Consider the following 15,267-nt stretch of genomic DNA (forward strand, 5'->3'; position numbering starts at 1 on the left):
GAAATATCAGCAACCTCAGATATGCAGATGACACAACATTGACGGCAGAAAGGGAGGAGGATTTAAATGAGGGTGAAAGACGAGAGCGCAAAATATGGTTTGAAGCTCAACATCAAAAAAACGAAGATCATGGCCACTGGTCCCATCACCTCCTGGCAAATAGAAGGGGAAGAAATGGAGGCAGTGAGAGATTTTACTTCTTGGGCTCCATGATCACTGCAGATGGTGACAGCAGCCACGAAATTAAAAGACGCCTGCTTCTTGGGAGAAAAGCGATGACAAACCTAGACAGCATCTTAAAAAGCAGAGACATCACCTTGCCAACAAAGGTCCGTATAGTAAAAGCTCTGGTTTTCCCAGTCGTGATGTATGGAAGTGAGAGCTGGACCATCAAGAAGGCTGATGGCCAAAGAATGGATGCTTTTGAATTATGGTGCTGGAGGAGACTCTTGAGAGTCCCATGGACTGCAAGAAGATCCAACCTCTCCATTCTGAAGGAAATCAGCCCTGAGTGCTCACGGGAAGGACAGATCCTGAAGCTGAGGCTCCAAGACTTTGGCCACCTCATGAGAAGAGAAGACTCCCTGGAAAAGACCCTGATGTTGGGAAAGATGGAGGGTGCAAGGAGAAGGGGACAACAGAGGACGAGATGGTGGGACAGTGTTCTCGAAGCTACAAACATGAGTTTGACCAAACTGCGGGAGGCAGTGGAAGACAGGGGGGCCTGGCGTGCTCTGGTCCAGGGGGTCACGAAGAGGTGGACATGAATAAACAACTAAACAACAACAAAGCACGACGTGGAGAGAAAAAGGTTTTCTTCCTCCCTCTCTGCTAGCGCATCCCTGAAGCACAAGGTTGGGAGAATCAGGACAGAGATCAGAGAAAGGGCTCCTTCGTGTATGCGCATAGTGAAACCATGCAACCTGCATGGCTTTCAAAGATTTCGCAAACTCGTGGAGAAGGCCTGGCTGCCAATGGCTGCCAGCTAAGATGGCTCTTCCTTGCCCTCAATGTTTGCAGGCAGAAGTGCTTCGGAACCCCAGTGGCTGGAACCCTCCCTGCGAGAAGCGAAGTTACAGGGAAGCAGGCAGAGGGCCTTCTCTGTGGTGGCGCCCGCCCTGTGGATCGCCCTCCCATCAGATGTCAAGGAAATAAACAACTATGCAGAATTGGACAAAATGACAGGAAGGATTCGAAACTTGCGGGACCAGAGATTTACAGAAGATTGGAAGAAGTATATGAATTATTTGAAGAGCAACTGTAATCAACAAATTACGCTAGTAGGACTGCAAGAAGTTTTGTAAGGATAAATATACGAAGTGTTACAAAGTAGAAAAAGACAGAGATATTGGTTATGAGTTTGAAATGTAATAGGGAAGATAAGAAATGCATACTGAGAGATTAGATTGGAAAATTTTCAATCAGAATTGATGGAAGTCAAAAATTTGAATAAGATGTAAAAGTATGTTTAATTACTGTTGAAAATGATATGTTAAAAAAACTAATAAAAATTATGTTTTAAAAAAAGGAAATAAACAACTACAGTGGCCTCGGTGTACGAATTTAATCTGTTCCGGAAGTTCGTTCTTAAACCGAAACCATTCTTAAACCGAGGTGCACTTTCCCTAATGAGGCCTCCCGCCGCCGGTGCCCTTCCACCATTCGGCTTCTGTTCGTAGACCGAGGCAAAGTTTGCAAACCAGGACACTACTTGCGGAGTTCGTAAACCGAATAGTTTGTAAACAAGGCTGTTCTGAAACCGAGGTACCGCTGTACCTGGCTTTTAGAAGACATTTGAAGGCAACCCTGTGCAGGGAAGGTTTTAATGTTTGGTGTCTTGTGGGTTCTAATTTGTTGGAAGCTGTCCAGAGTGGCTGGGGAAACCCAGTCAGATTGGAAGGTCGGCGGTTCGAATCCCCGCAATGACGGGGTGAGCTCCCGTTGCTCGGTCCCTGCTCCTGCCAACCTAGCAGTTCGAAAGCACATCAAAGTGCAAGTAGATAAATAGGTACCACTGCAGCCGTATCTCTTATAAGGGGGTTAGTTTTATCACTGGGTTTGCTATAGCAAAACTGAATTACTGTGTTGTGAAAGGATGCGTGTCTAAAAAAGCGTGTCAGCGACATGAAAAGTTTGGAAACCTCTGCAGGCCTAAGACTATAGAGCCCAAGTGCCAGCATCGTTGTGATAGGAAAACCCATTTGAAACCAAAGCTAAGTAAAATCACTACAGAGCCCATGGTGCAGTTTTGCAGCGATGGGAGAGCTGTGGCCTTAAGAAGCAAAGCGGGTTACTACAGAACACATGAGCCAGTGCTACTGTGATGAGAAAAACGTGGGAGAGAGAGAGAAAGAAAGAAAGAGAAGGAAGGAAGGAAGGAAGGAAGGAAGGAAGGAAGGAAGGAAGGAAGGAAAGAAAGGGAAGGGAAGGGAAGGGAAGGGAAGGAAGGAAGGAAGGAAGGAAGGAAGGAAGGAAGGAAAGGGAAGGAAAGGGAAGGAAAGGAAGGAAGGAAAGAGAAGGAAGGAAAGGAGGGAAGGAAGGAGTCTTAAAGCCCTGGAGTTGCAGGGGAAAAGACTCCTGTGAGTTTGAACCCAGGTCTCTCTGACACACATCCATGCAACAATGCCTTCTCTCTCTCCCTGTCTCCTCTCCCTGCGCACATGACAACTGTGGGGGGAAGCAGCCGCCAGGCAAGCCGGGTGGCGGAGGGCCAAGGCGACTGCCGAGTCTGCCGCCAAGCCAGCAGCGGTTGAAGGCTGCCTCTCCATGGCAACGGTTGTCCAGCTGACCTGCGCGGGGGGGGGGGGATGGCAGAGAGCCGGGCTGCGCATGCAGGCGCATATATATCCCTCCCTCCCTCGTGCGCAGGAAGTCCTGCGGCGCATGCCAGCCCCCCTCCCTGCCCCTGCCGCGCGGCACATAAAGGTTGCAGATGTGAAACTCTCTTTCCAAAACTGCCACCGCTGTTTGTTCAAAGAGCTGGTGCTCTTCGCAGCAGGAAGTTGGGACATTGGAGACATTGGCAGGTTTGGGAGGGAACCCCAGGGGTCATCCATCCCAACCCCCTTTGCAATGCAGGAATCTCAGCTAAAGCATCCATGAGAGGTGGCTATCCAAGCTCTGCTTAAAAACCTCCAAGGAAGGAGAAGGCCAACATTTTTCAGACAAACAGCTCTTACAGAAAGTTCTTCCTAATGTTGAGTTGATGCAAAAACTAGGTTGTGTGTGTGTGTGTGTGTGTCACTCCTCCCTTGCCCCAATCTCAAGCTTCTGTCCCTCATGAGGCCTGGAGAAGAGGAAAAAACGAAGGCCAGGGAAGAGGAAAAATGACTCCTGCAAGTCGGTCGGCCGTGAGGGTTAGGCAGGGGAAAGGATCGATTCCTGAAATCGTTTCATAACCAAAGAGCAGCATTGACTGAATTCTGGGAGGGGGGGAAAGGACGCCTCTGGCCGGCTGGGTGCTTTGCTTTTGCAAAGGCAGAGCCAGTTCTGGAGCTGGGTGCGAATCCAGGCCACCCGCTGAGCGGAGGGGGAAGTCTCAAAGCTCTCCAGAGCTACCAGTAGATTTCCAAGCACAATTCAAAAGGTTGGTGCTGACCTTTAAAGCCCTAAACGGCCTCAAAGGCCCAGTAGACCTGAAGGATTGTCTCCACCCCGGACACCGGGGTCCCTCTCCCGAGGGCCTTCTGGCGGTTCCCTGACTGCGAGAAGAGAAGTTACAGGGAACCAGGCAGAGGGCCTTCTCGGTGGTGGCGCCCTCCCATCAGATGTCAAGGAAATAAACAACTACCAGACTTTTAGAAGACATCTGAAGGCAGCCCTGTTTAGGGAAGCTTTTAATGTTTGATCCATTACTGTATTTTAATATTTTGTCTGAACTGAACAGAGGCTGAGCCAGGCCACGGAGCGGATTATTCTTCCTACACTGGCTGGCAGCGGCTGTCTAGGTTTCAGGTGGGGGCCAAGCAAGGACTGAACCTGAGGCCCTTCTACATGCCAAGCAACTGCCCTAACCCACCAAGCCATGGAGATTCTAAAACACGCAAATATTCAAATAAAAACAAGCAAATACGTTTCCTTTTGCCCGCCCAGGGCTGCCAGCTGTTACGGCGGCTCTTCGCTGCGCCCATCAAAACACAAGCGCTTACGTTCCCTCTCTCTTTCTCAGACAGGGAGAAATTGCCAGGCGCTCACGTTATTCATTAATCCGCCCTGCGAGGCCATCGGAGGAGGTAGCGGCCTTGGCCAAGGAGTCGGAGAGGGATGGGGCGATTGCCTGCCCCACGGCGACCGCTCCTCCCTCAACCTTGGGAACCTTTGGACCGCCGGGTGCTGCTGAGCTACAACTCCCGCCAGTGCCGGATTTACGTCTAAGCTCAACAAGCTCTAGCTTAGGGCCCCACTCTCTTGGGGGCCCCCAGAAAAATTAAAGGGGAAAAAACCTGGATGTCCATTTCCAAAATATAAGATAAAAAGCAAATGAAATAAAACCTACATCCAGCAACTGTGTTTTGCGTTGTGTAGGCTCCTCTGATGTAAGTCCTGGGCCCCGCCTGCTCCCTCAAATATGCCTGCTTTGCTCCTTTCTATATAGAGGGTGCCGACATTCTGCATGGACTTGTTGCAGGGCAAGATGTGCAAATGGCTTGAGATACCTAAAAGGTAAAGGGACCCCTGACCATTAGGTCCAGTCGTGGCCGACTCTGGGGTTGTGGTGCTCATCTCGCTTTATTGGCCGAGGGAGCCGGCGTCCAGCTTCTGGGTCATGTGGCCAGCATGACTAAGCCGCTTCTGGCGAACCAGAGCAGCGCACAGAAACGCCGTTTACCTTCCTGCCGGAGCGGTACCTATTTATCTACTTGCACTTCGACGTGCTTTTGAACTGCTAGGTTGGCAGGAGCAGGGACCGAGCAACGGGAGCTCACCCCGTCATTGCGGGGATTCGAACCGCCGACCTTCTGATCGGCAGGTCCTAGGCTCTGTGGTTTAACCCACAGCGCCACCCACGTCCCTCTTGAGATACCTATTAGGTCCATAAATGACCATATAGCACAGGAATCCCCAAACTTGACTCTCCAGATGTTTTGGGACTACAACTCCCATCATCCCTAGCTAAGAGGACCAGTGGTTAGGGATGATGGGAGTTGTAGTCCCAAAACATCTGGAGGGCCAAGTTTATCTATGCCTGATATAGCATCTATTCAACACAAAAACAGCAAAAATTTGTTGTTGACAAAGGACAGCTGGACATAGAAAGGACCCTGTTACCTTCAGGAGCGGAGGGCCGCATCAAACCTCAAACCGGCCCTGACTCCCGCTGGCCACAGCAAGAAGCCCCAGCGGCGCTAGCTTACGAGAACACCGCAAGAGCCTGCTGGATCGGGCCCAAAGGGGGGGGGGACATCTTAGCCCACCCTCCCAGTCCTTGTATAGGCTAAGCAGCTAAGGCCCCTGCAAGCAAGGCCAGTGGAAGAACTGCCTATTTTTTGCCACCAGGTAGACCGGTCCTGTCCATGGAGGCTGTTTTTAGGAATCAGAAGCGGCGCAGAAGACGATGCGTTTTGCCTGTTTCCTTTGCAGAAACAACCCTGTGAGGTAGGCCAGGCTGCGCTTGTGGTGTGAGAGAGGGTGCAGGGGATTGGACCGTGGTTCTAACCACTACACCACTCTGCCTTTTTTTGTTTTTTGTCAAGAGCGACGGAGCAATCAGGAAAGTGCTTCCTCGGCACCCGCTTCACAACACGGACGTGGGTGGCGGTGCACGCCATAACAGCCCATAATATTCCTTCCCCCCCCTCCCACTGCATGGAAAAGAGACATCTCCCCATAGTTAGGGTCTCTTACCTCCAAGGGTGCAACGCCAGGGGGCTGAGAGGGCTCAGGGGGCTGAGAAGGGTCGGACTCTGGCTCCCGGGGGAGAGGCTGCAGAAGGAAGAGAGCCAAGGAGAACGAGGCCGCGGTGTGAATAGGGGTCAGAGGTGCAACCCCACCCCACAGGAGATGAGTTGGGGGGCAGTGACAGGGACCCAGTCCGTTGCCACCCACCCCCCATCTAGAGACGACAGCTCCTTACACGTCCAGGGATATCCCATCACAAAGCTACAATTCCCCAAAAAGGGAACTGTAGCGCTGCCTTGGCACCGTGCCGTTGAAGCCCCAAGCGACCACCGGTTGGGGGGCAATGGGGTATTAGGTGGAGAGGGAGAGAGATGAAGCTCCTCGCAGATGACAAGATCTTGGAAAGCCCCCCTGGTTTGTAAGATCTGGGCAGATGGGGGCGGAAAGCACTCTGCCCATGGCCAGAGGGCCTCTTAATATCCCAAGCTTGGGGCACTCTTACATTTATACCCAGCTTTTTGGAGCTCAAAAGTGGCGAGGCTGATTCTTCTCGCACAACAACCCTGAGAGGTAGGTCAGGCTCAGAGAGTGGTTTTCAGGGGGAAGCGGACTCGAACCCCAGACTGCCAGGCGCCTTTTCCTTCCCCGTGGCAGGCGGAGGTTCAACAGGTGGTACTCTCCCAGCCCCGCCAGCCACGCATCTGCTGCGTGCGTGTTTTTTAATCGGAATAAAATTGCATCAGGGGAAAGAGGAGCAGCGAAGCTCCTCCCAGGTAGCTTAGTGGCGCCGCCCGGGCAACCCTTTCGCGAGTCGGGGGGTGGGGGCGACGGACGGGGACCCGCCTGGCAGGTTTGCGGAGGGCGCCACAGACCCGGGGTGGGCTACATGAGCTCTGCGGTACCCTTCCCGGAGGCGCGCTTTGGGTTGGGAGAAGCCACGGAGAGCCCTTTTTTCATTCTCTCTCTTTGGGGAATCACCGCTGCCCCCTCCCTCCGCAGCCGGTTCCCTGGCAACCGAGCCGTGCGTCATTGGAGACCCCGGGATGGAAGGAGGGGAGAGGGGAGGGAGGAGAGGGATCCCCCGAAGGCAGAAAGAGGGCCGCGAGAGAGAAAAAGACCCCCAACCCCACAGCGCTGCCCAGCTTTCGGTGCCAAGCGAGCGCTCCGCCGTGCGCGCCTCTCCAAGCGCCCCCGGGTCGCTGCCTGTCGGCGCTGGAACCTCTCCCCCAGTTTCCCCACCCTCTCCCCGAGCGGGGGCGCCCAGGACCCCCCCCAAACTCACTCCACCAAGGTCAGCGAAGGGATTTTCAGCTTGGCACGGCGCGCCTGCATGGCGACGGCGGTGGCAACGCGCTGCCCCGACGGCGCGTCCGCCGCGCTCTGCCTGGCGCGGCTTCCCCCGGCGCTCGCTCGCTCGCCCGCCCACCCGGCCCTCCCCCTCCCCCCCCAACCTCGGAGGGAGGGAGGGAGAAGAGGGACTGGGAGGAACAGAAAAGCCCTGGGGTGGGGGTGCTTGGAGCGCGCGCCGCCGCCCCCTAGGAATTAAAAAAGCGCAAGCAACGAGGCGCCAGTTCGCCAGGTTTTTGGAGAAAGGCGCGCGTCCCCGCGGGGGGACCCGATCTCTCCAATGGAAAAGGCTCGGGGCGCCGCCGCTCTCAAGAGGGGCGGGCGCATAGGTGCCAACGCCCGGGGGCGCTGGGTGCCCGAGCACCCACCAAATTCCCCACCAAGGGGCCGGTCACCCACAAATTTCAGTGCCAGGGCCGTGAATTGGTCGCGGCGGGGCCGTGGGCGGTGACAAGAGACTTGTACAGTACAGAGGTTCGTCTGGCTCTGTAGTGCGCACACGGGTTGGCAGCAGCGGAGGCTCTCCTGGGTTCCCCAGCGCTCCGACTCTGCGGGGAATGCACGAGCGAGAAAATCACCACCAGAACCAATCCCAAAAGCAAATCCGACACGGAAACAGGTTGGGAGAAACTACCGCCTAAAAAGGCGCCGCCGCAGGGAGCTGAACTCTGGAACTGCCTGCCACATGAGACGGCAAAGGGGCACCGATGCGCAGGCTATCGAGGGCGAGGCACCGTCATGCCTCTTGAGTCCCTATTGGCTGGGAAAGGCTCTTCGGACATTCTCGAGGGTCCCCGAACTTTTCTCTGCGGGCCACACTTTCGGAACAGGAATTTGCTTGCGCCGATTTTTTTTATTGCATAGGAAAACAAAATGAAAACAACTGCCATCAGGGCTTGGTTTGGAACACAGAACACAGCTGCTTTATAATATGATTGTGGGGCGTCCGGAAAATGTATAACAATCATAGAACGGCAGAGCCGAAAGGGCCCACCAGAGCCATCTAGTCCAGCCCCCTCTAATGCTCTTGAAAAGAGGCCTAGATACTGTTTCTGGTTGTATATCCCATTGATTGATTGATTGATTGATTGTAGGGCTGGGCAGTATCTGGTTTTCAACTTTGTGATGTATCACCAGCCAAAGTGCGATATATCCATATATCATGATGTCTGAATAAGGATGGAGTAGGTTTTCAACATCACGCTATATCGCCAGCTAAATATCACGCTGTCTGGTATAAGGATGGAGCTATTGGGGCTTCACAGTTTCCCCCACATTGCGATTTTTCCCCAGAAAACACAGACACACATATCGTGATTTGCAAATATATCACCAGGTCAAAAAATCATGAAACCGATATCACGATACAGACTCCAGACCGTATCGTGGGGTATAATAAATTATTATTATTATTATTATTATTATTATTATTATTATTATTATTAGAATACTCTGGCACCAGGAAACCCCTAAAGTGAGCCAGGCTGGCCAGCTTGTGGGCCCTCCAGAGGCATCTATCTGGGTGCCCGCCGTCGGAGACAGAAGCCCAAGCGATGCGACGCAGAACCAGAAACGCGGGGCAGAGCCCCCCACTCACGTTTTCCCACGGCGAGGCAGGCTCAGCTCCTTCTGCGGAAAAGGAAAGGGAAAAAAGAGTGTCAGGATGAGGCCGCCGGGACTTTGCAGCTGCTCCTTCGGCCTCGCTCAGACCCCTTGAGCCCCAGCACATTGCAGGATGGGAGAGGCATGCCATCTTATGGGGGGCTGTGGCCCAGTGGTTAGAGAATTCGCTTGGCAAGTTCAACTTCATCTTTGGAACTGCCAGCCAGTGCAGGCAACACTGGCTTGGAGGCAGCTCCTTGTTTGAATTAGCCGAAGCATGAGGACTGGCGCCTTGAGTTTCTTTCTCTTTCTCCAAATCGGTTTCCCAAATTTTACCAAACCAGCCACAGATTTAATACAATTTTCTTTCCAAAAACTGGTTTTCCGCACTCTGCTCTCAATTCCTCTAAGGTTTTTTATTATTATTGGTTTTACAAATATGAAGCACAAATAACCACAAATTAGTATTTGAAGACGTGTGCATGCACACGAAAGCTTATACCCAGAACAAACTTAGTTGGTCTCTAAGGTGCTACTGGGGGACGCGGGTGGTGCTGTGGGTTAAACCACAGAGCCTAGGACTTGCTGACCAGAAGGTCAGTGGTTCGAATCCCCGCAATGACGGGGTGAGCTCCCATTGCTCGGTCCCTGCTCCTGCCAACCTAGCAGTTCAAAAGCTTGCCTGCGCAAGTAGATAAATAGGTACCACTCTGGCAGGAAGGTAAACGGCGTTTGCTCTGGTTCACCAGAAGCGGCTTAGTCCTGCTGGCCACATGACCCGAAAGCTGGACGCCGACTCCCTCGACCAATAAAGCGAGATGAGCGCCACAACCCAGAGTCGGCCACGACTGGACCTAATGGTCAGGGGTCCCTTTACCTTTACCTTTAAGGTGCTACTGGACATTTTTTTCATGCAGAATGTGAATTTATGGGGAAGTCTCCCTGCTTGCAAACCGGAAAGGGGGTGGGATGGGGCCTTGCTGCCAACCAGGGCAATCACTGCTGAGCTGAGCGTCTCTCTCTCTTGCCCCACCCGGGACCAAAGGCCCTGCCTTCTGCCCCCCCCCAGCCGCCGTTTCCTGAGCACGTGCAGAGCGACTGCCCCAGGGCACAGAGGGCAGGGCGTACTTTCCCTGCAACGCTGCCAGCAGTGTGGGGCGAAGGTCGTCGAATTGATGATAAGAGCAGGAGGTGTGTTGTCACTCCCAAAGCAGGGTGGATAAAAATCAATGATTTTAAATATATATATATCCAAAAATTCAGAGTATTATTATTTACTTAAATCGGATTTCTAAAATTTGGATCGGATTTTTTAAAAATTTAAATCGGATTCTTTTCTTGCCGGTATAATCTTCATATTTACAACCAGATGAAGGTTTCGTTTTTGGAACAACAAATTTTCAGAGCAGTTTTCACAGTTATATCAAAAATGACTGATTTGGTTACACCATTAGAAATACATGGACACATAATTGTGAAATTATGGTGAGGTTTAATAAGTTAACTGTTTCTATTGGGGCAACTTTTCTGCTGTACTTGATTGGAAGGAGAAAAATAACCATGTCCTTAATAACAATTTAAACAATTCATTTAACTAAAACAATAACATTAATGTATCCATGTTTGCTAACTGATGTTGTTAAACGATTTTCTAAAAAAAAGCTTAGACTGAGTTTTAGCACACATGAAAAACTTAAAGCAAATCCTTATTTCCTGATAAATAGCCTTTTGGACTATAACGTAACTTAAGCAGAAAATCTTTAGAAAGGTTTTTCCTCCAAAAGCATTTTATTTTAAAAATCCGATTTAAATTTTAAAAAAATCCAATTTAAATTTTTAAAAAATCCAATTTAAATTTTAAAAAATCCTTTAAAAAAAAATAATAATCGTTTTTTATCCACCCTGATTCTATTACATATTGTCTGTTTCAGAATTGCTACGCTCGGAGCTTCTCTTATCGCACAATTACAGGATCGTGACCACTGAAGACTTGTTTTGCCTCTGTGATATTGAGGGACTCTCTAATTTTGCTCCTACAAAACTGATTTATTTTATCATTTGCATCTCCATCATATATTCTCTGTTGAAGAACGGTGAAACGATACAGGTTATATATATTTTGTTAGTCCCGTGTTATTGCTTAAAGTGCGACAGAAAAAAACCCTGTCCTCTTCTTCCCTCCCCAAAGGAAGGAGCGAAATTGTCTGATATGTCAGGAGCAATTTCCTCGCTTTGCCATGTTGGGGTTCGGACAGCTGAGCAGGCTCTGTTCGGCAGCCTGGGGGGGCTGCCAGGGACGATCAGGGTCAAAGGATGTCCTCGGCTTCACCCCCAATTCCTGGTACACACAGACACACAAGGCACCCTTGGGTGCTGGCGGGGGGGCTCTCAAGGAATCGGGGGCAAGGGGGCGACTTCACCGCAGCCCCCTCCCCGAATACCCAGACAGCTCACTGAACCGTAGAAGCAGCACCGGATTTACGTATAAGCTAAACAAGCAATAGCTTAGGGCCCCATTCTCTTGGGGGTCCCCAAAAAATTTAAAGGAGAAAAATAGCTAGAAGTACATTTCCAAAATATTATCTATCTATCATCTATCATCATCTATCTATCTATCTATCTATCTATCTCTATCTATCTTGGGAGAAAAGTAATGACAAACCTAGACAGCATCTTAAAAAGCAGAGACATCACCTTGCCAACAAAGGTCCGTCTAGTTCAAGCTCTGGTTTTCCCAGTAGTGATGTATGGAAGGGAGAGCTGGACCATCAAGAAGGCTGATCGCCAAAGAATGGATGCTCCTGAATTCTGGTGCTGGAGGAGACTCTTGAGAGTCCCATGGACTGCAAGAAGATCAAACCTCTCCATTCTGAAGGAAATCAGCTCTGAGTGCTCAATGGAAGGACTGATCCTGAAGCTGAGGCTCCAAGACTTTGGCCACCTCAGGAGAAGAGAAGACTCCCTGGAAAAGACCCTGATGTTGGGAAAGATGGAGGGCGCAAGGAGAAGGGGACGACAGAGAACGAGATGGTGGGACAGTGTTCTCGAAGCTACCAGCATGAGGGAGGCAGTGGAAGACAGAGGTGCCTGGCGTGCTCTGGTCCAGGGGGTCACAAAGAGGCGGACAAGACTAAACGACTAAACAACAACAACAACATGCCAGTGCCAGATTTACGTATAAGCTAAACAGGCTATAGCTTAGGCTCCAGGGGTCAGCAGACTTTTTCAGCAGGGGGGCGGTCCACCATCCCTCATACCTTGTGGGGGGCCTGACTATATTTTCAAATAAATAAATAAATGAACGGATGCCTATGCCCCACAAATAACCCAAAGAAGCATTTGAAATAAAAGGACACATTCTACTCATGTAAAAACATGCAGATTCCCGGACCGTCCGTGGGCCGGATTGAGAAGGCGATTGGGCCGCATCCGGCCCCCGGGCCTTAGGTTTGCCTCCCCATGGGCTAGATGACCCTGGCTTCCCTTCCAAGCCTGTTGATTCTAGGACGTCGTAGAGTTGGAAAGGGTCCCCCGAGGGTCATCCATCCCAACCCTCCGTCGTGTAGGAATCTCAACACCACCCAGTCGGAAACCATACTGCGCCCTGCTTAGCTAGGGCTAGTCGGAATCTCCTTTATTGTCGCTTAAGGCCACGGGTTCCGTGATTAGTATAATTTTATTTTTTAAATCAGGGCCAGGGACAATATGGAGAGGACTTTTGCCCAAGGCGGTTCAGTCGCTTGCAAGGTTGTCTGTGTAGCAGACACACACACACACACACACACAAACACAGCCAAGCGGGGTGGACACACCAGATGGGGAGGGCAATTGGCACAGCCTGTTTCCTCCGCCGTAGCTCACCAGTGGCCTCTGGTGGCCGGTTTGGGGAAAAGGCCCAGCCGGCTTCTCCCTAACACCAATTCTCCCACCTTTCCGGACTTGAGAGGATATAAAACGGCTTGGAAAAAATGTTTAAAAAATCACATTTGTTACAAAGCCAGTTTTTTTTTAGGAATCGGAGGTGCAGGGATACCGAAGGAACCAAAAAGACTGTTCCTGTTTTCGCTGCAGCAGCTGCAAAGATGCTGGAAAGATGATAAGATAACCTACGAGGAGAGACGAAATTACTGGACTGTGCAAGAAATGGCAAGGGAAAATCAGGAGCATCAAACCCTCAACAGAGAATGGGACAAATCAGGGCCGGATTGAGGTTTGATGCGGCCCTCAGCTCCTGAAGATAATGGGGCCTTTTATATGTCCAGCTGTCCTTTGTCAACAACAAATTATTGCTCTTTTTTGTGTTGAATATATGCTATATGGTCACTGATGGACCTAATAGGTATCTCAAGCCATTTGCACATCACAAAATATGTAATGGTTGAACTGAACTACAATTAAGAAGAGGTATATTAGTAGTGAAATAATGCTGAAGCTCTAACTTAAAATGTTTTTTTATTCGCAACAAACTGAACAATGCAAACGCATTGGCGTTTGGCAAGAACAAAAGTTCCTTTAGAAGCACAATAGACAAAGACTCGTCATCTAGTCTCTAGAAACTTGCTATAACATGAAATAATAAGAGGTGTAAATATATGATGCAAGCTACTAAGAATGATAAATAGCAGAATGTTGGCACCCTATATATAGAAAGGAACAAACCAGGGATATTTTCGGGAGCAGGCGGGGCCCAGGACTCACATCAGAGGAGCCGACACAACACAAAACACTGTTTTATTCCATTTTTCTTTAATCTTATATTTTGGAAATGTACACCCAGTTGTTGTTTTTTCCCTTTAATTTTTTTGGGGGCCCCCAAGAGAGTGGGGCCCGAAGCTAGAGCTTGTTGAGCTTATTCATAAATCCAGCACTGGGACAAATAGAGATTGTATTTGAAAGAACACTGTAAAAACTCTTTGACAGGCTTCAAACAGCTGCTGCCATGATACATAGACTTTGAATTTAATGGAGGACTGTAGACTAGATGGACTTACAATATGGAGTTGGGAAACTTTCTTAATGATCCACGGAGCGGAGGAGGGAAGTTTCGAGATTTGGAGAATCGAGTGCAAAATGTTAATATTTGCAGGAATATTATTCCTCGTGAAATCAAATTGAAAACTTTTTTAAAAAGGAGCTCTGCCTCTGGAGCGCTGCCCAAAGGGGGGGCCATTTAGTTCGGTGTGCCGTCCTCGCACTAGAACCTAGAAATCAAGGTAGACTGCTATTGCTCCTGGAGGCTCCATATGGACATAAGGAAGTCCTGGGTGCTGGATCAGGTCCCTAGCCCAGCCTCTTGTCCTCACCAGACACCCCAAATGGAACAAAGCCCCCCTTTCCAAGCAGGAGATGAGAGTAGAGCCCCTTTCCCACTTTCTAAGGTAGACTGGCTCCTCCATGGAGGCTCCATTGAGGAATCCTAAGAACCTAAAAGCACCCAAAGGGCGGCCTATTTAAGTCTTGCCCAATAACGCCAAGGTTGTGGGTTCGATCCCCGTACGAGACAGCTGCATATTCCTGCCTTGCAGGGGGTTGGGCTGGATGACCTCCTGGGGTCCCTTGTGCCTCTTTGGTTCTACAATTCCTGGCCAGCCAAACACCCCTTTCGGAAAGTCCGCAGGCAGGAACCGGGTGCGAAAGGCCTCTCCCTTTCTGGGGCTTCCCAGGACGGCATGTACGCAGCTGCAATTCAAATTATCTGAGCCCAGTTGCAAATCCGGCTTATTATCAAAACGTATAGGAGTGTGCATGGAAAAATAAAAATATTTCTACGTCCACAGAGGTGAGCTGCAAACCTCTGTCTGCAGAGGCATATTCTGAGCCAGATATTTTCCCTGCCTAGTGATTTTCTCTCTATCTTTCTGCAAAAATGCAATCTTTGTTCCTAAGCACGAAATTAATAATAATAATAATAATAATAATAATAATAATAATAATTTATTATTTGTACCCCACCCATCTGGCTGGGCTTCCCCAGCCACTCTGGGCAGCTCCCAACAAAATATATATTAAAATACTCTAATACATCAAACATTATTATATATAATTATTATTAAAAATTATTATATATAAGCATGCACACACAGAGAGATTTTCGCTCAAGGCAGCCTTTTCCTCCGCAATGCACACCACCCAGTTGCACAAAAACACACACAATCCCCTCTCCACGCCTCCTGCCCAAGCGAGCATCCTCCACAATTCAAGCCCCACCACGCCAGCATTGCCGACCCAGGCTGGCAGCCGCAGCAAGAACGGCTGCTCTCCAAGGTCTCAGGTGAGAAGCAGCCGCTTCTCAGCGCTGCCCGGGGCGGCTGGGTCGTTCTGCACGCCCAGCAGCTGCTCTGACACGGAGCAACGCCCCTTCCCCACGAAAAAAAACGCGCACACGCCCCAAGCAGGATCCTCAGCAGGGAAGCACCTTCTGGATGCCACGCAGCAGGTAGGTGGGCTCAGACGCGCACCCCCAGGCGGCTGCGGAGCTGA

The 15,267-nt window shown here is 50.3% G+C and overlaps 1 protein-coding gene across 4 annotated transcripts in view; it reads right to left on the reverse strand.

Annotated features, from left to right (window-relative positions):
* MAST3 (microtubule associated serine/threonine kinase 3) overlaps nt 1-15,267 on the reverse strand; it is a 57,035-nt gene that overhangs the window by 41,564 nt on the left and 204 nt on the right. For 2 of the 4 annotated variants that reach the window (XM_053372399.1, XM_053372398.1), the window contains exons 2-3: nt 8,783-8,814; nt 5,845-5,922 (exon numbers count right to left, since the gene is read on the reverse strand). In XM_053372399.1, coding sequence (XP_053228374.1) covers nt 5,845-5,922; nt 8,783-8,814 — 110 coding nt within the window. Of the gene's footprint in view, nt 1-5,844; nt 5,923-7,120; nt 7,233-8,782; nt 8,815-15,267 lie in introns of those variants that run through there. The other 2 variants (XM_053372401.1, XM_053372402.1) reach the window with 2 other exon arrangements.

The sequence above is a fragment of the Podarcis raffonei genome, chromosome 18, assembly GCF_027172205.1.
Source record: "Podarcis raffonei isolate rPodRaf1 chromosome 18, rPodRaf1.pri, whole genome shotgun sequence".
NCBI classification, from domain to species: domain Eukaryota; kingdom Metazoa; phylum Chordata; class Lepidosauria; order Squamata; family Lacertidae; genus Podarcis; species Podarcis raffonei.